The 27,365-nt window shown below is 44.8% G+C and overlaps 1 protein-coding gene across 2 annotated transcripts in view; it reads left to right on the top strand.

Moving 5' to 3' along the window:
- The window catches only part of LOC144826818 (uncharacterized), a 213,502-nt gene extending 207,082 nt beyond the window's left edge, over nt 1-6,420 (top strand). For both annotated transcript variants that reach the window (XM_078685379.1, XM_078685322.1), the window contains exon 2: nt 2,001-6,420. In XM_078685379.1, the coding sequence (XP_078541505.1) occupies nt 2,901-4,901 (2,001 nt within the window). In that variant the 5' untranslated portion in view covers nt 2,001-2,900 and the 3' untranslated portion in view covers nt 4,902-6,420. The remainder of the gene's footprint in view (nt 1-2,000) is intronic.
- Nucleotides 6,421-27,365: the final 20,945 nt, after the last annotated feature.

Below are 27,365 nucleotides of genomic sequence, written 5' to 3'. Positions count from 1 at the left end.
CCATAGGCCTGCTCATCATGAGACCAATCTCCCTCCCAAACATTCTTGCTAAACTATTCACAGGCATTCTGGCACACATCATAGACTGTTCATAATGGCCTTATGACTGAAAGCCACAGCTGTGGTGAGTTAATATTGTGCTGTTAATAAAATTGATAATTTCCAACACTGAGAAGACACTGGGTGTAGGAAGGTGGATATCTGACTATATGGTTACCCCAACTTTTTTTCCTTGTGTTTTGCTGGTTTTCGACTTAGTTGGCCTGGGATCCTGCTATTCAGGGCCCCGGCTATCTGCTCTCCCTATAAAATGGACTCCATGTACTTTAGGTACATACCAGATTGGGTATTGGGTCACCTCTGTGAGCCCCTTTGTAGTGTACCATAGGTACCCAGGGCATAGGTGCATCCAAGGCCTACCATGGGCTGAAGCATGTATTATGCCACCCCTGGCTGGCCATCCAAACTGACATCACAGGTTGATCACTCAGCTTGAGTAAGGTGGTGTAATCACCCCTTACTTAGATATAGTATATCTATATCTACCTTTATATATAGACACATATGCACCTATAAGTCACTCCCATGGTAGGCCTCGACAATCCTCAAGGCAGAGTGCTTGATTTTATGTGATAGGGTGCCCTAGCATGAGCTGAGCCCCTCTGCAGCTTTCAGAACCATGTCCTTATAGCTGTTTGATGATATAGCCATACCATATACTCCTAAGTGCATTATAATCCTTGCGGTTAAATGCTAACTTTGGTGTGGCTTTATCAAAACATGTGGTGTAAGGTGTCAAACACTTTGGAATACTACCCCCTCCCACCAATTCCGGCGGCAGGGGTAGCATTCCACCCTTCTAGAGGGAAAAGACATGTATGTTACTGCTTTACCCGGTTAGAGTTAAACAGAGCTTCAGCATAACAAAATGGATGCTGCTGCCACAGACATGAGTCTGACCTCCTGCTGCTGGACTAAACTCCAGCAAGGGAGGCCTGGACAATGGGTTTCCTGTCAAGGAAGGTGCTCGGACCTCCTCAGACAGCCTGTAGTGTATTAGGGCAGTGTGGGTTGAATGGAACAATGCTTTTCCAGACACTGCCTGGGGCACACAAGATGCTCCATGCATAGCCCGGTTCAACCCAGTTGCTGGGGCACTCGAGCCCCGCTCTGGCGTGATACTGGACAAAGGGTAAGGGGTGTAACCACCCCCTTCCCAGGTGTACCCATAGGAGGGACCTAGTGGGTAATCCAGCCCATTTTCTTAGTATAAAGATAGGTGCTGTGTCCCCAGGACTTTAGATTATCCTGGAACGAAACTCTGAAATGAAACTCTTGGACCTTCGACATTCTATACCGACTAGAAGACTGAAGACATCTCCCTTGTTGTCAAGGAGTGACCACCCTGTGTAAACAGGGACCCCTGTCTTTAGTAACGGCGGCAGTTGGCATTTGAGCTGATCCAGTGTGAACAGGAAAGCATTGTGGAAAAAGATGTCCGGAGTTACCTTTGTCATATATACTTCCTGAAGAGTTACCTTTGTTATACACTTCCTGAAGAGTTACCTTTGTTATACAGTTCCTGAAGAGTTACCTTTGTTATACACTTCCTGAAGAGCTACCTTTGGTAGATACTTCCTGAAACTGAAATAAACGGCGGCGCTTCCTGATTCCTCTCTTTTTCTACAATCTGTTCTGTTTAAATGAAATCTTATCCATGTGTATCTACCCAAAACTGTACCTGTAGCACGAGTGCTCTGTGGCTGCCCTTTCCTTAGTAATTTACTCTGAACAATGGTAAATCACTACCTTTTCAGAAGTAAATAAGATGTGACATGTTCAACCACAGTTTTAATGAAATATCCATGTATGGTAAAATGTTCCTTACTAAATTTCAAATATGGTAGAGAAGAGATGTTTTATCCAGCTGGTTAAATATTGTGTATTCACATTATATTACATTTGCATTTAGTAATATTACATTTCTTTACATCCAACAGAAAATAAGCATTAAAAGCACGGATTGATTATGAATAATGAAGATAACACATCAAACCTGCTAAAATTATCAAAAATAAGGAGCTCCAAAAACATCAGTGCAATCAGAGGCAGAGGACAGATCCAGGAAGAAGCAGTCAAAGGCAATTCAGTGAGTGTCCGAGTCTGAGCTCTGCACCTCGACACCCCAAGACGAAGAAATGACCTCAACAAAACCAAAACAACAAAACTGACAAACCACCTGCTGTATAAACAAGCGTCCAACACCAGCTTTGATCATGAGGCCGGTATGAGAGTTGGAGGAAGGTCTCGTGTCTATTTGGGATCCATAGCTTGGAACAAACTCCCTCTTCAGCTTTGAGCTGTTAGCAACATGATAATGTTTAAAAAGGGTTGAAAACTTGGCTTTTTGTCCATGTTTGAAACAACCAGATTTACTTTCTTTTCTGACCTGTGCTTTGACCCGGGACACTCTTTGGAGTAGCTGTACACATTATGAGTCGCTTCACCATCATGATATGGCTAGAGCAGTGCTTCGCTATCTAAACTGGCACCAGACCAGCATTTAGCACTCTAGGTGTATTGTTAACTCTTTCTAGCCAAACCACAGGCACCAGGGAAAAGCACAACGAAGTGGAGCCTAACAATTGAAGGCTAAAGGAAAGCGAAGATCTGCTCTCTGAAGTACAGAGATCCCAATTTGCACCTACCGGAAGGAAGATTAAGCTTTACCCGCAAGCAGGCAAAGCCATTATCCAATCTAAAGATGCAATCACCCACAAGGAAGCCTTACTGATATTATGAATGTGGCAGGTATTTAGTGAGTCTTGTATTTTATTGTTAAATCGGGAATATCACACACATACAGGGAATGTGAAAATAACGCAAGTGGTTTATTAACTATGCTGACCCTTCAGGAAACACGGTCAGGAGAAAAATTGTGCAATTGCACTGAATATGTCAAGAACTTTAGCCAATTAGAAACCCTGAAAGAGCATCAGCGAATACAAACAGGGGAAAAACCATACCATTGCAATGAATGTGTAAAGAGCTTCTGTCAGTTAAAACATCTCCAAACACATCAGCGAACCCACACAGGGGAAAAACCACACCATTGCAATGAATGTGGGAAGAGCTTCTGTCGGTTACAAGAACTCCAAAAACATCAGCGAACCCACACAGGGGAAAAACCATACCATTGTAAGGAATGTGTGAAGAGCTTCAAACAGATTTCACAGCTCCACACACATCAGAGAATACACACAGGGGAAAAACCATACCATTGCAATGAATGTGTAAAGAGCTTCAATCAAATTTCAAACCTCTACACACATCAGAGAATACACACAGGGGAAAAACCATACCATTGCAATGAATGTGTAAAGAGCTTCAGTCAAATTTCAAACCTCTACACACATCAGAAAATACACACAGGGGAAAAACCATACCAGTGCAGTGAATGTGTGAAGAGCTTCTGTCGGTTACAAGAACTCCAAAAACATCAGCGAACCCACACAGGGGAAAAACCATACCATTGCAAGGAATGTGTAAAGAGCTTCAATCAAATTTCACAGCTCCACACACATCAGAGAATACACACAGGGGAAAAAGAAAAACCATACCATTGCAGTGAATGTGTGAAGAGTTTCAGTACGTTAGCAGAACTCCAAACACATCAGCGAACACACACAGGGGAAAAACCCTACCGTTGCAAAGAATGTGTGAAGAGCTTCAGTCAATTATCACACCTCCATAGACATCAGAGAATACACACAGGGGAAAAACCATACCATTGCAATGAATGTGTAAAGAGCTTCAATCAAATTTCACAGCTCCACACACATCAGAGAATACACACAGGGGAAAAACCATACCATTGCAGTGAATGTGTGAAGAGTTTCAGTACGTTAGCAAAACTCCAAACACATCAGCGAACACACACAGGGGAAAAACCATACCATTGCAAGGAATGTGTGAAGAGCTTCAGTCAATTATCAAGCCTCCATAGACATCATAGAATACACACAGGGGAAAAACCATACCATTGCAAGGAATGTGTAAAGAGCTTCAATCAAATTTCACAGCTCCACACACATCAGAGAATACACACAGGGGAAAAACCATACCATTGCAGTGAATGTGTGAAGAGCTTCTGTCGGTTACAAGAACTCCAAATACATCAGCGAACACACACAGGGGAAAAACCATACCATTGCAATGAATGTGTAAAGAGCTTCAATCACATTTCACAGCTCCACACACATCAGAGAATACACACAGGGGGAAAACCATACCATTGCAGTGAATGTGTGAAGAGTTTCAGTACGTTAGCAGAACTCCAAATACATCAGCGAACACACACAGGGGAAAAACCATACCATTGCAGTGAATGTGTGAAGAGCTTCAGTCAAATTACATGTCTCCGCACACATCAGAGAATACACACAGGGGAAAAACCATACCAGTGCACTGAATGTGTAAAGAGCTTCAGTCAGTTAACAAACCTCCAGAGACATCAGCGAATACACACTGGGGAAAAACCATACAATTGCAGTGAATGTGGAAGTAGTTTTAGGGTACAATCAAACCTCCGCACACATCAGAAAACACACACAGGGGAAAAACTATACCAGTGCAGTGAATGTGTAAAGAGCTTCAGTCAGTTAAAAAACCTCCAGAGACACCAGCGAATACACACTGGGGAAAAACCATACAATTGCAGTGAATGTGGAAGTAGTTTTAGGTTACAATCAGACCTCCACACACATCAGAGAACACACACAGGGGAAAAACCCTACCATTTCAATGAATGTGGCAGTAGTTTTACTTACTCTTCAGCATTAAGAAATCATCAGCGAGCTCACAAAGGGCAAACAAATCTTTTAAATGCCATGAATGCTTGAAAAGCTGCAGTCCATTATCAATCCTAAACAGGCATCAGCGAACACACGCAGAAGAAAAGCCTTCAAGTGCAATGAATGTGTGAAGAAATGTAGTCAATTATCAAGCATATGTAGACATCAGCTTGCATTCACTCTGTAAATACCATACAACTGTAGTGAGTGTAGAAGTACCTTTAGTGCATCTTCCGCATTAAGGATTCATCCGTTAATGCACATAGAGAAAAAACCTTTCAGGTGCAGTGAATGTGTGAATATCTTCTGTCAATTATTAAACCTACGATACATCAACTAACACACACAGAGTAAAAATGGGCATTGCAATGAATGTCAGAAGTGATTTTGTCAATTGCAAACACACCTGGGGTAAACCTTACAATTGCACTAAAAGTGTGACAAGCTTTTATCAATTTCAGATCCTACATAGCCTCAGCGAACATACACCTTCATTTAACTCACTTAGAAATAATCCGAGAGATGCAGTGAATTCAAAAAGAACTTAAGAACATTAACAATAATATTGACTCGTCTGAGGACATAGACAGGAGCATAACAGTGCAGTTATTGTGAGATGAAGGAATTACAGGAACAAGTATATCATTATGTGGGTTATTCAAATACCAGATGAATGAAGACTCGACTAGAATAAATGAAGAAAACCAAAGATTTGTAGAATATTAAAAGTGTCTGTTCCCAGTGATTGTTCACTTCGGTACACATAGAAAAAACAACGTGATATAACAGGAAATCCACTGGGAGACTAGCTCAATGTGGAATAAAAGAAAAGAAACACTGGTGGTTTTTATTATGCGATGAAGAGTTACAAATAAAAACATCCAAGTGTTCCTGTTCATGCGACCTGTAAAAGTGTAGGGATGAATATGATTCTGCCTGCACACATTGCTATATTAGCATAAGTGAGTTAGTTGCGAAAACGCCATTTTGCTGCTTTTGCACATGACACTACATCTCTGTTTTTATAAAGACAAACTGCTTGCTTTTCCTTCACATGAGAACGGTCTGTTTTTCATATCTCTAGACTCACACTGCGACCTCAAGTCTGCACAAAGTGTTCACGGTTAAAATAACAATGTATGCTGTTGATGCAGTTTGATCGGCCCACACTCTAGACACAACACAAACACAGCTGCTCATTTCTGAAACTCAGGTGCTTGAAATATTGCGCTGCATGCATGAGTCTAGCACTTGGGAAAAACCTTTCAATCGACAAAGAGCTGTGCTGATTTGGGATGTGATTCACTTCACCTGACTTTGGAGTATGGGGTTCCCGGTTTTAACCTAGAGATCTTCTATTATTATAATACCTAGCTCCTAGCAAGGGGAGGGTGGTACACAAGGCACTATAGACCTGGTTCCACTATCATTATAATATGATTTCTCCCTTTGTATTTTATGGAATTGTAACAATGTTGATTGTATTGATTTTATGCATCTTTTTACTTATGTTAATAAAGATACTGCATCTTAGAGCACGTAGTTGAAATAAACATTTTAAACTATACAGTGTCTCTGATTGCTCACATTGTGGACATTTATGAGAATAAAAACAAAAGAGTGTTCTTGATTTCCACTAATCCTGAGAGGTCCCAAAGTCACTTGTTCATTGGTAGCTTCGCTGTAGTACGGAGAATGAATGAGACACTGTTGCTAGTCGGATCGGGGTTCTGGGCACTGAGGTGGATTTTTGGTACACCACAATACACTGAGGTCCTGGTTTCCTGCGCATAGTTTTGTGCATGAGCAGAATTCCTGCAACATGGCGCCCAAAGTCTTGATTAGTGCTCGTATCTGTCCACAATACCCTCAACACCTTTTCCGGTTAACAGGCGTGACGGATTAACCTACCTATATGAATGTGTTATAGGTTAATTCAAGCATGAGATTTATGAAAAGGTTCACATTTTGAATTACTACCCTTTGTTGTACTGCAATTTATATAAATTGTTTTTCTTCTCTATGTCCTCTTGGGTGATATTGACACAGCTCAGCATAGTTGGGCAGCGCTCCGGCGTCATCTGACGCAGTTTGGAGTACCAGACGATGGTATGTCTGTTATCTTTGTGGTGTAGTGTAGTTCCTATTATCCTAATAGGCTCTGCGCATTGGAATAATACCTCCAATAGTATAGACCTAGACCAGACGTTAACTAGGTCTTCTACTGTCGATATTAGACTTAAAGTTTTGGGTTTGCCAGCTAGCTCAGAGTTCACTAGAAACTTTCTCGAATAGGCAAGGAGGAGTTGAACCTCCCTGGATAGACAAGAAGGGATTTAGTTTCTGACAACCATAGAACATGACAACTTTGCTCTCCCCTAATCAAGAGTGTATCTCTAGAGTCATGTGAAAACAAAAGACAACTTATTTTACTCAGTCAGTACGTGCATTCTTAGTTTCACCAGATTGTAGAGAAAAGGAAGAGACGGGCGTGTTCAATGAAAGATGTTATTTATTGATCAGTCTCTTTTCTCGTACAAGAGAAATGGATCGATATTATTGCAATACTTATGGTTAAGTAAAGTGCATACAATAAAAGCAGAATTATAAAATAATACTGTAAAAACATTGATATGGTTTCTAAGCCATACGTTATTTAAAATGGACAGAATAGATACATACACATATACATTTAACTAATCGTACTCAACTGGTGCTTCTAACCACGCCTACCCCAGTGTACCTGACCTAAGCCTAATCCGTGGGCGGGGATAGAAAGTAGTAGTTTAAGTTAAGTTTGTTTTGCCAAGTGACTGACTCAAGAATTCTCTGCAAGGGGTTATTCAGTTCTGTACCTTGAATCTAGGATGGTTGAGGGATGGTATCTCTCGTCTGAGGTCTCGATATTCCAAGCTGCCTGCGAGGGCTGCTCGGAAGCGCCGGAGCTGGATTTCTCGGCAGGAGAAAGGCAGCGTCTCGTTCTCAGTGCGTCAGGAAGGCGGGGCAGCTAGTGGGCTTCGCTCTCTGCTGGGCTTCGGCAAGTCTCGCTGCTCCGATCTCGTCACCACCGCGTGTGTTTGCTTAAGGCAATATCGGTAATATTTATACCTGTAAGGTGCCGAGATTGACGTAAGGATGGACATAGATACGTCAATAAGGATGTCATACGAGCTGGTCGTTAGCACATTCTTTTACTGAAGTTCTTTGAGAAATCAAAACAATGGCCGCAGGGATTTTCCCAGGTTGTCATAGGTTTGATTTGTTTTGAGAACTCCGTATGCCTTATCAGGGGCTGGAGGAATATTGCTTGTCTAATTAGATGGCAAGCGTTATGACCTAATCAGATAACGCGTTCCTGTGCCGTGGTCTGGCGTAATCAGATAACGGTTTCTGCATCATGGGATGGCTGCTAGTTAACTCGTTAACCAGAATAGGGTCAGGAATAGGGGGATCGATACAGAACCTATAGGAATACATCACACCCACTCCACACTAACTATGGCCATATTTACGAATCCAGGCATAGTAAAACATACTGTAGAGTATCGTGTATACCTTACCACCCCAAAATACATATAATGCATTTCGAAATTATGTAATGTACGGGAAAAATAAAATAGCCATATGTACTATATGCACTTAAGCAGTAGACTAATGCTAAATTAATCACGCATGTATACATTATTAGTAATCGAATATGAGAATTACACATGAAATGGCTCTTAATACAGAAGAAAAGTTCGAGACCACTTCATCACAGTTCAAGAGAAAAAAAATATTTATGAACATACCAGCGGGCAGCTAATGTGAGAAGTTGGCCTGGTAGGGGATGTTTCCAATTCTGGAACCACCTACTACCTGACCAAACAATCCCCTTATGGTGTCTGGTTGTAAGTCAACCTTATTAGACAAGCTATCCTAGTGGTAGCATGGACTAAGCAGCCTAAAGGCTTAACTTAAGAGGTCGTGTTAAGCGAGCTGTTTTACCACATACAATCCGGTAATACCAAATGAAAGGACACCACACAAGTATATATTATAAAAATATATGTGTTTATTACTAAAAACAATCCCCAGTATTCTTTATGAATAAAGGGGCACAAGCGTTAAATCAAAAGCACTGTTTAAACATACAAGTTGCACAATTATGGATGAGGGCAGGGGGCCACTCAAACCATATACTAAACAAGTGGTATAAGAGAGGCCACTCGAACAGTGGTTAGGCCTAGGGCCTAGGGAATCGCTGGGAGCAGTCAGGACAAGCAATGCTGAAGTCGGGAATGGCCCTCGGGATTCGGGAGATGTGCGGAAAGCGCACGCATGCACCAATGTTAACCAATGGTGCGTAAAAGTCAAATAGTTAAAGTTTAAGGACACTTCCGCTGAACCTAGAGGAACAAAACTTAACACACAGACCCTAGAGGTGTGCACCAGTGTGGGAACACCGGCGGAGCAAAGTTACCTCACCCACAGGAAGTGGGTGCACAGGGTCGAAGTGACGTCGGGTTTTGACACGCAGGCTCTTGGTGCTTGAAGCTGAAAGGGCTGCAGGCAGGGTGAAGACGAAGTGTCCGGTGGAGTCCAAGGGTGGACTCAAGTTGTAGAGTACCTGAAAGCAGAGGGGACAGAGTCTGGGTCACTCAGCAGTGACCAGGGTGGAACCAGGACGGAACCAGGCAATGTCGGGCGCAATCAGGTGGTCGTCGAGGCGCTTCTCTTCGCTGTCACGTGGGCTCTCGGGCATCTGCGACGTCCAGGAGCAGGTCACGGTCTGTCCCACGCAGGCTCTCACCGTCGGTGCAGTTGGCTTCCGGTTTGGAGCAAACAAGCCTTGGTAAGAGCAATCCACGCGGGATTGGAAGATGGCGTCTCACTCGGACCAGGAAGGTCAGAGTCGGGGCTCCCTTTCAGGGGAGCTGGTGTGGATCTGGAGCAACCAGAATCACGAGTCTTCTTTTGTAGTTCGTCGGCACAGGGACCACAAGCCAGCTGGCAAGTGACCGGGCCAACGCGTTGAGCCAAATCGTGCCAAAGGGCCCCACGCAGCACTCGTCGAGTGTGGAGGGCTGAACTTCGGCTCAGGAGTAGCTCAGGGTGGGGGCTTCTCAAACCCCGGTGTACAGCTTCGAGGGTCACTCGTGGGCTGCACGGTCAGCGTCTCGTGGTCACTTCAAGATGGCGTGCCCCACGCTTCCGGTCGCCTCCACGGGTCTCAGCTTTGCAGGGACTGTGGATCGGGCTGTTAGAAGCTGGGCAGGCTTGATCTCGTCGATCTCAGTCGCTCGAGTTCCGGCGGGAACTGCAACCAAGTAGACGTCGAGGGCTGGATGGTGCCTGCTGCTGCAGGGTGGTCACTCCTTGACCACAAGGGAGATTCTTCGGGCTTCCACGTTGAGATGGAGGGCGAAGGGTCCAGAATATCGTTTCAAATGTTTCTTCCAGGAAATCTGATGTGCATTGGCACTGCTCCCACTCTTATTCGAATCTGGTGGGCGTGATTACCTGCTAGGTCCCCTCCTATGGGTGGGACCCAGGAAGTGGGTGGATACACCCCCTTCCTTTGATCCAGGCCGCCCTGGCACGAGGGCTGGAGTGCCCCAGAACCGGTTTGGCCGGATTATGCAAGGGGCAGCCTTGTGCGCCCCAGGCAGTGTCTGGTTTCTTTCAAACCTCCCTGCTACAATACACTATCTCCTGTCTGGAGGGCGGTGACACCCTCCTGTGACAGGAAACCCTTTGTCCAGGACCCCCTTGACTGGGTTTCGGTCAGCTCCAGGGGTCCAGACATTTGTCTGTGGCAGAGGCATCCATTTTGTGGATCTTAAGGCCTTTGGAGAAATCAACCGCATTAAAGTGAAGTAACATGTCTTACCCCTCTAGAGGGGTGGAATGCCATCCCCGTCGCCAGAACTGGCGAGGGGATGGTATTCCAAAGCGTATGACACCTTACACGACATGTTTTGATAAAGCCAAACCAGAGTTGCTAAATAACCGCGAGGATTATAAGGCACTTACTAGTATATGGTATGGCATTATCCTGAAACAGCTTAGGGATTTGTTCCCGACGGCTGCAGACAGGCTCAGCTCATGCTAGAGCTCCATCTCACATAAAAACCAAGCACCCAGCCTCCAGGATTGGTGAGGCCTGTCTATAGGAGTGGCTCACAGGTTTACATGTGTCCAGATATAGGTTTAGACATAGGTATACTATATCTAAGCAAGGGGTGTGTACACCACCTTACCCCAGCTGAGTGATCAGCCAGTTGTGTCAATTTAAGAACCAGCCAGGGGTGGCAAAAGATATGCTGCAGCCCCTGGTAGGCCTTAGTGGCTCCTGTGCCCTGTGCACCTATAGTGCATTCTACAGGGGCTGACAAGGAGTCCATTTCCAATTGGTATGTGCCTATAGCACATGTGTCATTAATTTAGTGAGAGAACAGCAGGCTGGGGGTCTGATCAGCAGGCCCACAGCCTCAGTAGTCGAAAACCAGTGAAGCAAAAAGCAAAAATTTGGGGTGACCATAGGATAGCAGACCCTACTCTCCTACACAACCCCCCCCCAAACGCAGGGACATTAAACTAACCTTGACCAGATAAGTCTTCATGTTCTAAGTGGAAGTACCTGGAGAGACCATCTGCATTACCATGGTCAGTCCCTGGGCGGTGCTCCACTGTAAAGTCCATCCCCTGTAGGGAAATGGACCACCTGAGCAGTTTGGGATTTTCACCCTTCATCTGATTAAGCCATAAGAGGGGCTTATGGTCTGTTTGCACCAGGAAGTGAGTTCCAAACAAGTAGGACCTCAACTTCTTTAATGCCCAAACCACAGCAAAGGCCTCCCTCTCAATGGCTGACCAACGTTTTTCTCTTGGGGTTAGCCTCCTGCTAATGAAAGCAATTGGCTGGTCTTGACCATCTTGATTAAGTTGTGAGAGTACAGCTCCCACCCCCAACTCAGAAGCATCTGTCTGAACAATGAACTGTTTGGAGTAGTCAGGACTCTTTAGGATAGGTGCAGAGCACATGGCCTTCTTCAGGTCTTCAAATGCCTTCTGACAGCTAACTGTCCACTGAACCTTTTTTGGCATCTTCTTGGATGTCAAGTCATTTAATGGTGTCACTATAGACCCATAGTTTTTCACAAACTTTCTGTAATACCCAGTCAGGCCCAAGAAGGCTCTGACTTGTGTCTGGGTAACTGGAGGAGCCCAGTCCTGTATGGCCTGGATTTTGCTTTCCAGTGGCTGAACCTGGCCTCCACCTACTAGGTGGCCCAGGTATACAACCTTACTCTGCCCTATCTGGCACTTTGTGGCCTTGATAGTTAGGCCTGCCTTTTGCAGGGCCTCTAAAACTTTTTTCAGGTGGATCAGGTGATCCTCCCAGGTGGAGCTAAAGACAGCAATATCATCCAGATAAGCTGCACAAAAGTCATCCAACCCAGTAAGGACTTGGTTCACCAACCTTTGAAAAGTGGCAGGTGCATTCTTCAAACCAAAGGGCATTACCACAAACTGATAATGTCCACTAGGGGTAGAGAATGCTGTTTTGGCTTTTGACTCCTCAGCTAGTCTGATTTGCCAGTAGCCAGCTGTCAGATCAAATGTGCTCAGAAACTTGGCAGAAGCCAATCTGTCAATGAGCTCATCTGCTCTTGGAATGGGGTGAGCATCTGTCCTAGTGACAGCATTGAGACCCCTGTAATCCACGCAAAACCTCATTTCTCTCTTACCATCTTGGGTATGAGGTTTTGGCACCAGGACTACTGGGCTGGCCCATGGGCTCTCTGATGGCTCAATCACTCCAAGCTCCAACATCTTTTGCACCTCAGCCTTGATGCAATCCCTGACATGATCAGGTTGCCTGTAGATCTTATTCTTGACAGGCAGACTGTCACCAGTGTCCACAACATGGGTACACCAGTCAGTTTGGCTGGGTGTGAGTGAAAACATTTGCCTGTGAGCCTGCAAAACTTGTCTGCAGTCCCTCTGTTGCTGGTCAGTGAGGCTGCCTGCCAAGGCTACTCCATCAACTGAACCATCATCAGGGTTCTGGGAAAGCAGGTCTGGGAGAGGGTCACTCTCTTCCTCCTGTTCCCCATCTGTGGCCATGAGCAAGCTCATGTCCTCCCTGTCTACAAATGCTTTCAAGCGATTCACATGGATTACCCTGTGAGGGCTCCTGGGTGTTCCAAAGTCTACCAAGTAGGTGACTTCCCCTTTCTTCTCAATAATAGGATAGGGTCCACTCCATTTGTCTTGGAGTGCTGCTGGAGCCACTGGCTCCAGTACCCATACCTTCTGTCCTGGTTGGAACTCTACCAGTACAGCCTTTTGGTCATGCCAAGCTTTCTGTAATTCTTGGCTGGCCTCCAGGTTTTTGGATGCTCTTTCCATGTACTCAGCCATCCTGGAGCGGAGACCAAGTACATAGTCCACTATGTCTAGTTTGGGCTTTTTGAGAGGTAACTCCCATCCTTCCTTCACCAAACACAATGGACCTCTCACAGGGTGGCCAAACAAAAGTTCAAAAGGGCTGTAGCCAACCCCCTTCTGTGGGACCTCTCTGTAAGCAAAGAGCAGGCAGGGTAAAACAATGTCCCATTTCCGCCTGAGCTTCTCTGGTAATCCTTTTATCATGCCTTTAAGGGTCTTGTTAAATCTCTCCACAAGCCCATTGCATTGTGGATGATATGGGGTGGTAAACTTGTAGTTTACTCCACATTCCTTCCACATTGCTTTTAGATAGCTGGACATAAAATTTGTCCCTCTATCTGATAGTACCTCCTTAGGAAAGCCCACTCTTGAGAAAACTGCAATGAGGGCTTTTGCCACCACAGGTGCTGTGGTGGTCCTTAGGGGAATAGCCTCTGGGTACCTGGTGGCATGATCCACTACCACCAGTATGAATCTGTTCCCAGATGCTGTTTGGGGGTCCATTGGACCCACAATATCAATTCCAACTCTCTCAAAGGGGACCCCCACCACAGGTAGTGGTATTAGGGGGGCCTTTGTTGTGCCACCTGACTTACCACTGGCTTGGCAAGTGACACAGGAGCGACAAAACTCCTTGACATCCTCTGACATGTGAGGCCAGTGAAAGTGTGGAACAAGCCTGTCCCACGTCTTGTTCTGGCCTAAGTGTCCTGCAAGGGGAATATCATGGGCCAAGGTAAGGAGGAATCCCCTAAACTGCAGAGGTATCACCAACCTCCTGGTCATGCCAGGCTTGGGGGCTCTAGCCTCTGAGTAAAGGAGTCCCTCATCCCAATACACAGTATGGGTACCTTGGGCATCCCCAGCAGCCTCAGCAGCAGCCTGCTGTCTGAGGGGTTCAAGGGAAGGGCAATCTAATTGAGCCTGCCTCAGGTCTGCCCTTGAGGGTCCCCCTGTCCCCAGAAACTCAACCTGGTCAGGTTCAAGCTCCTCAGAGACAGTCTCCTCTTGGACTGCAGAATCAGTTTCCTCTGAAACCTGATCCTCAACCTGGGGCAAGGTGGAAGGCGAGGCCTTTCCTCTCTTGCTCCTTCTCTTGGGTTGTGGCTGGTCTATTGTCTCAAGATCCACCACTGGTTCAGGAAGGCACTTCTTAGCCTGAGCCCTTGTCATGGCAAGGACATGCTCTGAAATCCCTAGCATTTCTGCATGAGTCCTGTACTCCACTTCTGACCATGCTGAGCTTTCAAGGTCATTGCCTAACAGACAGTCTACTGGTAGGTCTGCACTCACCACAACTTTCTTTAGGCCATCAACCCCTCCCCAGGAGAAGTTCACAACTGCCACACTATGGGAGGTAGTGGAGTTGCTTGCATTGGTTACTAGGTAGCTCTCTCCTAGTACAATCTGTCCAGGGTCCACAAAGCCAGGGGTCACCATGGTGACACTAGCACATGTGTCCCTGTAAGCTTGAGCCAGTTTCTCATTTATTAAGGGAGTCTGCCTGTATTTGCCCAGGTTAGTGGGGCTTACTGCAGTGGGCAACTCAATGTCCACATCATACAGGAGAACTGCCTGTGTAGGGACTCTGACTAGGCCAGATCCTACTTCAATACCCAGGGTCAACCCAGCTACACCCTTGGACTGTGTTCCACCACTGCTTACTGTACTTGGGGTTGCAGTTGCTTTAGGAGCTGTAGTGGTGGGAACTGGATTTGCCTTGGTGCACTCACTGCCCCAGTGTGAAACTGATTTGCAGGTATTGCACCAAGGTGTCTTTGGACCTTTGTTCTTCTTCTTCTTGTTACCATTTTGGGAACCACCCTCCTTACTATTAGTTTGGGGGCCTGAAGACTTCTGGTCTTTTTCTTTATCTTTCTGATTCTGATTACCACCCTTCTGGTCTGTTTTCTTCTGGTCACCACCTTGGTTCTGGGGTTTCTGCTTAATCCTTGTTCTGACCCATTTGTCTGCCTTCTTTCCCAATTCTTGGGGAGAGGTCAGATCAGAGTCAATAAGGTATTGATGCAACAGCTGGTTTGTACAGTTATTAAGGATCTGTTCTCTCATCATAAGATTGTACAATCCTGTATAGTCTGAAACTTTACTTCCCTGTAACCAACCCTCCAAAGCCTTAGTGGCACACTCCACAAAATCAGTCCAGTCTTGAGTCTGTGCTTTCTGGGTGTCTCTGAACAACAACCTGTATTGCTCAGTGGTTAGGCCATACCCTTCAATGAGAGCACTCTTCAAAACAGAGTAGTTTTTGGCATCCTCAGGTCTAACTGTGAGGAGCCTGTCTCTCCCTTTCTCAGAAAAGGAGTACCACAAAATTGCAGCCCACTGGTTCTCAGGAACCTGCTGTACCATGCAGGCTCTCTCAAGAGCAGTCATCCATTTGTGGATGTCATCCCCTTCTTTGAAGGGGGGCACAATCTTGGTCAGGTTTCTATTGTCATAGGCCCTGTCTTTTTCTCTTGGAAAATTGCTGCCACCAGTGACATCTAAGCCACTTAATTTCTGCTCTCTTGCCAAGGCAAGTCTAGCTTGAGCCAAGGCTACCTCCTCCCTCTCTATCTGGAGTTTGACAGCCCTCATTCTGGCCCTATGCTCTAACTTTTGAGAAGCATTCATGCCCCTCTGTGATTCTCTGGAGGCACTAGAAAGATGAGAGTCTCCTGAGGGAGATCTCACTCTTCTGTTGCCTGGGGGAATCATATGTTGGGTTCTGGGGAGGTGCTGGCCCTCTCCAGTCCCCAGTAGGTCCAAGTTGGCCTGGCTAAGCCTACCAACTGGAACCTGGCTACCCTGATCCTGTACTTCTAAGTCCTCAACCTCTGAGTCCTCATCCAAGTCATCATCATCCTCCTCTTCAGGGGGATCAACTGCAGGGGGGTTCCCTCCAGTTCCTGTATCTAGGGAAGCTGCTTTTGCCCTCTCTAAGTCATCCTGTTCTAGGAGTCCTATCAGGATTAGGCAGGTGGGGCTTCTGCCCCTTTTTAACCCTCTTGCTTTGCACAAGACAATCAAGTCTCTGCGGGTTAGTTTGTCATATCCAGAAGTTGCCTGGGTAGGGTCAACTGTCACAGGACTAGACCCTGAGGCCTTTCCTGTGTCGGACATGGTTACTAGTGAGGTGTAAGTGGTGCACTTACCTACACTAAGTGTTTTCCTACTGGACCTTGCTAGTGAGTTGTAGTCAGGGGTGTGCTACTCCCTTCAACCTACAACTACTAAGTTCAGTAGAACTTAATATGCTAAGCTTTTGATTTTATATGTACCTAGAGGTACTTGATGTGATCTTTCAATTTGATATAAAGATTGCAATGGTAAAACAACAGCAAGCTCAAATCCGCACCGCTGCTCACCAATGTGAGAAGTTGGCCTGGTAGGGGATGTTTCCAATTCTGGAACCACCTACTACCTGACCAAACAATCCCCTTATGGTGTCTGGTTGTAAGTCAACCTTATTAGACAAGCTATCCTAGTGGTAGCATGGACTAAGCAGCCTAAAGGCTTAACTTAAGAGGTCGTGTTAAGCGAGCTGTTTTACCACATACAATCCGGTAATACCAAATGAAAGGACACCACACAAGTATATATTATAAAAATATATGTGTTTATTACTAAAAACAATCCCCAGTATTCTTTATGAATAAAGGGGCACAAGCGTTAAATCAAAAGCACTGTTTAAACATACAAGTTGCACAATTATGGATGAGGGCAGGGGGCCACTCAAACCATATACTAAACAAGTGGTATAAGAGAGGCCACTCGAACAGTGGTTAGGCCTAGGGCCTAGGGAATCGCTGGGAGCAGTCAGGACAAGCAATGCTGAAGTCGGGAATGGCCCTCGGGATTCGGGAGATGTGCGGAAAGCGCACGCATGCACCAATGTTAACCAATGGTGCGTAAAAGTCAAATAGTTAAAGTTTAAGGACACTTCCGCTGAACCTAGAGGAACAAAACTTAACACACAGACCCTAGAGGTGTGCACCAGTGTGGGAACACCGGCGGAGCAAAGTTACCTCACCCACAGGAAGTGGGTGCACAGGGTCGAAGTGACGTCGGGTTTTGACACGCAGGCTCTTGGTGCTTGAAGCTGAAAGGGCTGCAGGCAGGGTGAAGACGAAGTGTCCGGTGGAGTCCAAGGGTGGACTCAAGTTGTAGAGTACCTGAAAGCAGAGGGGACAGAGTCTGGGTCACTCAGCAGTGACCAGGGTGGAACCAGGACGGAACCAGGCAATGTCGGGCGCAATCAGGTGGTCGTCGAGGCGCTTCTCTTCGCTGTCACGTGGGCTCTCGGGCATCTGCGACGTCCAGGAGCAGGTCACGGTCTGTCCCACGCAGGCTCTCACCGTCGGTGCAGTTGGCTTCCGGTTTGGAGCAAACAAGCCTTGGTAAGAGCAATCCACGCGGGATTGGAAGATGGCGTCTCACTCGGACCAGGAAGGTCAGAGTCGGGGCTCCCTTTCAGGGGAGCTGGTGTGGATCTGGAGCAACCAGAATCACGAGTCTTCTTTTGTAGTTCGTCGGCACAGGGACCACAAGCCAGCTGGCAAGTGACCGGGCCAACGCGTTGAGCCAAATCGTGCCAAAGGGCCCCACGCAGCACTCGTCGAGTGTGGAGGGCTGAACTTCGGCTCAGGAGTAGCTCAGGGTGGGGGCTTCTCAAACCCCGGTGTACAGCTTCGAGGGTCACTCGTGGGCTGCACGGTCAGCGTCTCGTGGTCACTTCAAGATGGCGTGCCCCACGCTTCCGGTCGCCTCCACGGGTCTCAGCTTTGCAGGGACTGTGGATCGGGCTGTTAGAAGCTGGGCAGGCTTGATCTCGTCGATCTCAGTCGCTCGAGTTCCGGCGGGAACTGCAACCAAGTAGACGTCGAGGGCTGGATGGTGCCTGCTGCTGCAGGGTGGTCACTCCTTGACCACAAGGGAGATTCTTCGGGCTTCCACGTTGAGATGGAGGGCGAAGGGTCCAGAATATCGTTTCAAATGTTTCTTCCAGGAAATCTGATGTGCATTGGCACTGCTCCCACTCTTATTCGAATCTGGTGGGCGTGATTACCTGCTAGGTCCCCTCCTATGGGTGGGACCCAGGAAGTGGGCGGATACACCCCCTTCCTTTGATCCAGGCCGCCCTGGCACGAGGGCTGGAGTGCCCCAGAACCGGTTTGGCCGGATTATGCAAGGGGCAGCCTTGTGCGCCCCAGGCAGTGTCTGGTTTCTTTCAAACCTCCCTGCTACAATACACTATCTCCTGTCTGGAGGGCGGTGACACCCTCCTGTGACAGGAAACCCTTTGTCCAGGACCCCCTTGACTGGGTTTCGGTCAGCTCCAGGGGTCCAGACATTTGTCTGTGGCAGAGGCATCCATTTGGTGGATCTTAAGGCCTTTGGAGAAATCAACCGCATTAAAGTGAAGTAACATGTCTTACCCCTCTAGAGGGGTGGAATGCCATCCCCGTCGCCAGAACTGGCGAGGGGATGGTATTCCAAAGCGTATGACACCTTACACGACATGTTTTGATAAAGCCAAACCAGAGTTGCTAAATAACCGCGAGGATTATAAGGCACTTACTAGTATATGGTATGGCATTATCCTGAAACAGCTTAGGGATTTGTTCCCGACGGCTGCAGACAGGCTCAGCTCATGCTAGAGCTCCATCTCACATAAAAACCAAGCACCCAGCCTCCAGGATTGGTGAGGCCTGTCTATAGGAGTGGCTCACAGGTTTACATGTGTCCAGATATAGGTTTAGACATAGGTATACTATATCTAAGCAAGGGGTGTGTACACCACCTTACCCCAGCTGAGTGATCAGCCAGTTGTGTCAATTTAAGAACCAGCCAGGGGTGGCAAAAGATATGCTGCAGCCCCTGGTAGGCCTTAGTGGCTCCTGTGCCCTGTGCACCTATAGTGCATTCTACAGGGGCTGACAAGGAGTCCATTTCCAATTGGTATGTGCCTATAGCACATGTGTCATTAATTTAGTGAGAGAACAGCAGGCTGGGGGTCTGATCAGCAGGCCCACAGCCTCAGTAGTCGAAAACCAGTGAAGCAAAAAGCAAAAATTTGGGGTGACCATAGGATAGCAGACCCTACTCTCCTACAGCTAATGTCTATGAAGTTTCTAAAAACAGAAATTAGTTCTCTAAGAATAGTTCTTACTTTAAGCAGAAGAAAAGTGTCCCGTAAAATGTAAAAAATTTTGGGGCTGCTAAAAAAATTGCTGTCCGTGGACTGGAGGAAAAGTTGATCTTGCTACTTTATTATTAAAGTTGAAGGCCAAATTCAAGGTGTCGGGAACGCCGTGTGCTAGCTTGTTCAAGAGTCATTATTTCTGCTCTGGTGAGAACATCATATCATTGAGACTGCTGAAAAAGCTGTCAACAGCTTCCTGTGAGAGTTCCACTAATTCGGAAAAGGATGTAACCATGCATTCATGTGCATGATTGTCTCCATTGACGTTTTGAGTAGTATTGCTGACAGAAGGTTGTACCTGATCGATGCTGCTTTCATCTTGATCTTCACTACCCCTTAATCGTAGTGGTGAAGTTTCCACGAATGCCGTCATCAGGATTGGCAGCCGTTGAGGGCAGCACAATGCATGAGCCTTTACCGGACCCAACAGTGTTTCTGCATCCATTGGCGCATCCGATTGTAGCGTCAGACAGGTGTCCAACACGCATTCTTCTCCGCACAGCATGCACCTTAATACAGGTAAAACACATCTTTGCCATATCGGCCGAAATGAAAGAAACCAAGTCATGTTCAGGTCTCTAAGCCGGGTTAGTCCCAGGATTTTTGATATCCGGTCCCGGTATCCAATGGCTCGGAGTGTTTCTTCCCTTGTCGCAGGTGTTTTGTCTGTGACATGGTTTGCCATAACGAAATATAAGGACTAAGAATAGGATTCCTGCAATTAGTCCCAAAATGAGGGGAACTCCTCCAAAAATCGAATGGACGAAGTCTGGAAAAATACCCAGTATGGCTTTGAATGGTGTTAATGCCATCGAAAATACTGTCTTAAATACATTTGAGACTCCACTGGTATCAGAAATATTTAAGATTTCATTCAGGATTTCTGCGAAATGTATGGGGGAATTAGTTGATAACAATGAGTGAATCTCTGCAGTCGTCCTTGCGACTAGGAGATCATACGTTTCTTTTGATGACGTGAGCCTGGTCGGCGTCTGAAGAAGCACTGTTTTCATTCTGCTTAAAGTATCAACTCGAATAGAAGTAATTTTCAAGTTAGGCCATGCCCTTGCCTCCCTGTCTGGAAAGGAGCTGGGGAACAATAAGCGTCCACAGCACATGACCTTCGCAGTCGTACTAACGAGATAAGGAACCCCGGGCAGTAGACTACAACATCTGCGATCCACAATTAGAATGTAACTCCCGTTATAGAGTCTTTTAAAGAATGGTTCTATTTCTGTTGCAGGTGTGCCTAGCTGGTGACATGAAAGGTTATTTGAGTTCCCTTCACAGGCTCCATGCAAACTAATTCCATTACACAGAAGTGTACCGCTTAGTGACATTGCACAATTATTGCCACTAAGAAACACTTTCTGTCCTTTATTACTGACACATGCATGTGAATAGGGCAAGTTCCATGTTGTCTTAATGTACCCTTTTCCCAATTTTTCGAACATGCCAGCCTGTATATATTTTTGGCAGTATTGAAACCTGAAAGTAGATATCGGAATATTAATTATCCCATGTATTATCCATTCAATGACAGGTCGTTCTGACATTGTCAATGGTAATCTCTCGAGTTTCTCAATGCTCAGGATTGTATAATCAGCACCCTTCTGTGCCATACTGATCTGTTTATCAGTAAGGTTAAAGATATTGAATAGTGACGTTGTGTTGATTAAACGCCAAGGCACATAGCCTGAACGCAGATTTTGTAACGTCCAGCCAAGCTGTACAATAGAACGCAATTGAGACTGACCGTGTTGTAACAACAGTAAGTCTTGCGATATTATGTCGATTGCTGATGACACAATGCTGTCCAATGAAAAGATTCTGGAGGACAGAGTCATTAACCCATTGTCCACTACAGAAAGCGATTTTTCCAAATTAATACGGTCAATTTCCCGTATACTTTCTGCTGTCTCAATTTGAGTTATCTTCCAGGCCTCGTTGTAAGCTGCATATATAGAGGCTGCTATGAAGCGTTTTTGACGCTGTTTGCGCGGTCCCATAATGAAATCACGCAAGTCAGCACCATCAGTAAGTAAAGTTAGGTGTTGCTTAATTTCTGTCAGTGTGGAAGTTTTTAGCCATTGAAGGCAGAGTTTGCCCACACTGTAGGTGGTGATTATCCCTGGGTGTTGTCTTTGGGAATATCTAGGGTCTGGCCTGGTCAATGTGAACCCCTGTGTTTTGTTCAGGAATCTGTCTTGACAGTTATTAGTATCTGTGGGCCAGATCAACCATTGTTTCCAATCAGGATTTGTTCTGTTTTGGTTTAATACATAGTTTACGTCTATCTCTTCATCTGCAGAGTTATTGCTGTTCATTGTTGGTTTTGGAATAGATGGTTTATTTAAGTCTTTGATTTTTGGCTAATCCAAGACAGGTAGTTTGTTGAATAGTTTCATTCAAGAATATAATTTGTTCTGGGATCATGCAGGCTCTAAACAATGATTCTATACCTTGTACTTGCCATTCTTTTGTACCCCAAACACTTTTTTCTTCAACATTTTTGTCCCAATAATCAAAACCAAATGTATTCATTTGTTCAAAAAATGAGTCCAAATATATCAATTTTGTGTTTGTAAGCATGGTTTTTGTTCCTGTCTTATTTGACAATTTGAAATAAAATGTTTCAGCATTACTTGTGTTGAACCCTGAAAAGTATGAATATTTGTCATAAAAGGTTCTTGAGCTTCCTTTTGGAGGGGTTGCCCAATGTTCCCATTGATTATAATTTAAAACATTTCTAGGTTGTGCTGATTTATGTAAAAAATGGTTACCATAGTGGTTGTAGCAGTACATACTATCATAATTAGATGAACCCTGCAAATAATCATGTTTGGTAAATTTAGCAGACATCACTAGATCAGACATCATGTTATTAATACTTTCAAAGTCCCAATCATCAGCAAATGAGTTTGGTTTTACAAAGTCACTCAACGAGATCTTGATTTGGTGTGGATATTTGAGGATCTCAACCGGACCATAAATTTCATAGTCAGTATTGTCCCATGCTACCCCACCCGGTATAGGATTGGCTGTGAAATTGACTGAAGAAAGTTCTCTTTTCTTGACGTGTGAAGACGTGTGTGGCTTGAGGATCAAGTTGATTTTCTGGCTTGCTGTGTCCATTTTTGCATATTTTCCCTCAATGAAGCGTCCCAAGATTAGTACCATGATGAGCCAAAGTATGAGGATAAATACACCAAAGGACACCCAAAATTCAATCCACGGAGAAATCAGATAGGTTTCTTTCAGCTGTTTCAAAAGTTCCTTAGCTTTATCTTTAAAAGTTTTTGTTGATGGCTGTGTCTTTGATTCACTTAGATCTTCAGAGGAATCGTTGAAGTTTATGAAGTAGCCGGATGCTGTTCTGTCTATTGTTCCAATTGCTTCAGGATTACTGTTTCTTGCAGCTTCAGCATAATCATTTGTTACTTCATTGTAGTGTGGTGTGTCTCTACTAAATGTTTTTATTTGGGTTTTCAGAGGTGTGAGTTCCATTGCATTGTTGCATATTCCTTGTTGTTGTTCTCTAGGCGTTTCGAATGTGATTAGCCTTTTAGTTAGCACCTCTGTACTTGTAGCAAACCTCGGTGTTCTACTACTTATCGAGAGTCCACTTGGCCTACTGTTTGTTATCGGCCACATGATTGTGGTTTTACCAGGTCGATGGATACAACTCGGTTCTCCTTTTTACCAGCAAGTGGCGGTAGTACAACTGATCTCGTCCCGTTGATGGACAAGACAGGAACTGCTTTTCTGTAAGAAGGCCCAAATTCCTTCTTTACCGCGATCTTTTCTCTGACTAGATCCCCGATTTTTGGAATCCAGACAGGTCTTGCTGGGACAGGTGGTGGTCCTTCAGTGGTTGTTGGCTGCTGTTTCAACTTTATGTTGCTCAGGTCTTTTCTTGTTTCGTTTAAGTCCTGTAAAATAGCCAAACGATCTTTGATATCAAAGCTTTTTTCTTTCACCACTGAAGTCTGACTGTCAAGATCTAAGACTAGCATCCTAGTCCTAAACAGTAATTCGTACGGACTGAATCCCCTCAGAGAATTTCTTGGCAAGTTGTTTAGACTACGTTGGACACTTATTAGATGTTTGACCCACCCAGCTCCCGAACCTAATACCTTTGCTGTTATAGATTGCTTTATGCCTTGGTTTTTTCTTTACACCATCCCGTATCCCTCAGGAAGGAAGTGAGAAGAATCCCGCTTCGCTATGCTCATTTGGCCGTGCTTTCCCACAAGCTTGAGGGCTAAAGTGAAAACATTGGTCAAACGTAGCATGCTCCTAGCGTATATGCCATTTAGACTCGCAAATCTTTGTATAACAGTCCCGACGTCAGCCGAGTGCTGGGGTCTACATTTATAAGTGGAAACTAGTCTTTATTTGTTAATGGGACGCATTATTTACACTTGTTTCACTGATTATTGTTTAGCCCTTATTGCGTGAAACGCCATGGTATTACCCCGTTCCTCTGGCCGCTGCGATCTCTGTTGCAGCCCGGGCATTTTTTTACAAAAATGTGATGATGCAGGCTCATGCCTGGCCACCAGTACACAGATTGTAGTTCTTCCAGAAAATCTTTTAGTTTGAGGTGTCTGAGACCCTCGCCCATATGTGCGTCTGCTATTAACAAAGTTCTCCTGTCCTTGTTTGGAATTACTCTATCCCCCACTCCAGGGATTCGAGCAAAAGGAACGGAGTTCGCATCGATTATGTATGTATATTTGAGTGGATAACTGATCGGTAACGCTGAGCAGTCGCCTTTTGATGACGTTTTCACCGCCAGCATTGTTTCACCGTCAATGTATTTTACTGCACGCTTTTTTCTAGCTACGGAAGCCGATTCAGTTGCTACCGCTGTGGCTTTCTCAGCCAATGAATTCCCTGCAACGTGAACGCCATCACGCTGATGACTCAGTGAGTGTATCACGTGAGTCTTTGGTAGTTCTTTTTTTAACAGAACTATTTGTTCCCAAAGCAGTTTTTGCTTTATTGTTGCACCTGTGTCATCTTTGTAACCGTTTTGAATCCATTTCTGTAAATCGCTGTTATATGATTTGATGCAGTAATACGAATCGGACACTATGAGTGTCGGGAATTCGCGATCTCCATTATCTAGCGCCATTTTCAATGCTATTATTTCAGTCTGTTGTTCTGAATTAGTTTCTACTGAGTGTGTTTTTGTTAATAGAGGTCTTAGTATACCTCCGCGCCACAATTCTTTTGTAATCTCACATGTGGGGTTGTATGCTTGTTCTCCGCAAACGGATGGTTGAGCATGTCCGTCTGTATAGATTACACAAGCGTACTGTCGTAATGGCAGAATGTCGATTGGCAGAGGGAATATTCTTTCATATTCTAGATATTTTAGTTCCTCTAGTTCTGGATCAAAGTAGTATTTTACTTTGTCCATTGTAATGGAATTCACCCATTGTATCCATTCCGGATTCAATGCTGTTGTTGGTAAATTACACGGGGTTGTTAATGCCTCAAAGGCTGATTCTGCTGTTCTGACTGTGATGTGTCTACCGTCAGCTTTATCTTTTTCTCTAGCTATTGCGGTCTGAACTGCATGAACAATGTTTTCTTTAATGCTGAATTTCTTTTCAGCTTCTGTGTACAAGTGTGATTTGAATGCAATTGGTACCTTTTCTCCCTCATTAGAAGTCAGGTATGTGAATCCGCATCTTCCTGGGATGACTCGAATCACAAGGTTGCGTGTGTTATCACGTGTTTCTAATTTTGTTTTAATTAACATATCTGTTTGTAAGGATCTCAGAATTTCTGTGTGTTTTTGAGTCCAATTGTTTTTTTTAAAATCTGGTTTTATTAGATCATAAAGGGGTTTGACCCTTTCTGCGTAATTTGCAATGTATGTTCTTCCGAAATTTAGGAAACCTAGAATTGACTGTAGGTTTTTTAGTGTTCTAGGTGCTTGGAGTACGGCACATTTCTCTAGGAAATTGTCAGCCAGGCTTTTGCCTTCACTTGATAATTCATATCCTAAGAATAGGACTGTTAGATGGGCAATTCTAGATTTTTTAAAGTTGAATTTGTAACCCTCTGTCGCGAACCCAAGTATTATGGTGTTCACTCTCTTCAAGTGAGTATCCAAGTCATCATCTGTTAGGTATATGTCATCGACATACGATAATGCTTCGTCATCATATGTTTGTAGTAACTCTGTTACTCTCGCTGAGAATACTCCTGGGCTGTTCTTGTACCCCTGGGGTAACCAACAGAATTCTTTTTGAGCGCCATTTATTGAGAACGCTGATAAGTATCTGCTCTCTGGTGCTATATTTTGACAAAAGAATCCATTAGAGATGTCTAATGTTGTTTTATATTTTTTGTGCACTATGTTATTCATTAGTGCAGCACTATGCGAGTTTTGTACTGCAAAAGTTTTGCAACATGAGTTAAGGTGTCTGTAATCCAAAACTAGACGATATGAATTGTCTGGTTTGGAGACAGGAAACAAAGGGTTGTTCATTTGTGAGGTGCAAGTTTCAATCACCCCCTGGTATTCTAGCTGATCTAGAATTTCTTTTACCTGTTTTTTAGCTTCTTGCTTGATTGGATACTGCCTTTGTGCAGTAGGTTGTGATTTTAACTGGATTTTGTGAGGAGGAGACTCCTCATCCCATCCTACATGATTTTTATATAAAGCAGGAGCTTGAGCTACTGCCCACTTTTTTGCAAGTGTATATTTTTTATGAATTGGAATATGATTTGAGAAGGCAGGCATAATTATTTCTTCGCCATGTGGGCACTCCCTGACAAACTCTGGTGGCCAATCTTTTTCAGCTAGAAGGATGTCATAGCCGTTGGAGAGATTATCCCAAAAAAGGCCCCTTATTTTCCTAGTCTTATCCCCTTCTATACGTAAAGTTATTTCATATATTTTGTGAGGTTTGCTAACTCTGGTGTCTGCAGTTTCCACCTGAATGTATTCATTCGTGTCCACTGTCTCCAGATGATTCATAAGGACTTTGCGCGCTATGCTCACTTCTGCTGCGCTGTCTAGCATTGTCTGAGCCCACTCTCCGTTTTTCAGCTGTGTCCTCAGTATTCTCGGCATTGTTGAATACTTTAATACTGGCTACCTTCTTTTTTGGAAACTGTAATTTTTTATTTGGATGAGCAGGTTCCTTGTCTTTGGACTTGACGTGCCCTTCCCTGGGTTCCGATCGTCCTCTTCTTTCCGATTTCTGCGAGGAAGTCTGAAAAGATTGAGAGGGACGTGTATCAAAATCTTGATATCTATCCGGTTTCTTTATGTTATCCCTATTTCTAAGGTTGTATTTTTCCACAGAGGGCTCCCTTTGGGGAGACTTGGGTCCTTGGTCCGGAGATCTTTCTCTCCGCCGAGGAGACCTTCCTCTGGACTGGAATCTCTTTTCTTTTGGATTGGATTGTTTGTTTCCATCCCAGTTCTTCTTTTGACTGTTTAGATTATTTTTAATAAATATTTTTTCAGGACTTTCAATTAGTTGGGGCTTTACTGGTATTCCACCCAAACTATCTCTACCTAGTTCTTCATAGGATTTTTATATAATTCTGGCAATTTCAGCTGGTTGGTCTGCTATATCTGTCTCTTTTAACCTCTGGCGGATCGCCACATTCGCTGCTTCTCCTTTTATGTTGGCTAGTAATATTGCCGAGACCTGCTTGAAGTCTTTTAGTAATTTCATACCAAGAGTTAAAGCGGGTTCTGGACCGTATTTGTCTTGAATTTGTTTTAGCACATCTGGTATTACCGACATGGATGGTACACCATGTGTTTTTGTGTAAATGGAAGCAAAGACTGTACCCCAAGTGTCACAGTCCTCCACGTGTGGTGCGATTCCCATTGG

This window comes from Lissotriton helveticus, chromosome 1_1 (genome assembly GCF_964261635.1).
Source record: "Lissotriton helveticus chromosome 1_1, aLisHel1.1, whole genome shotgun sequence".
Lineage (NCBI taxonomy): Eukaryota > Metazoa > Chordata > Amphibia > Caudata > Salamandridae > Lissotriton > Lissotriton helveticus.
This window is presented reverse-complemented; position numbering and strand designations above follow the sequence as displayed.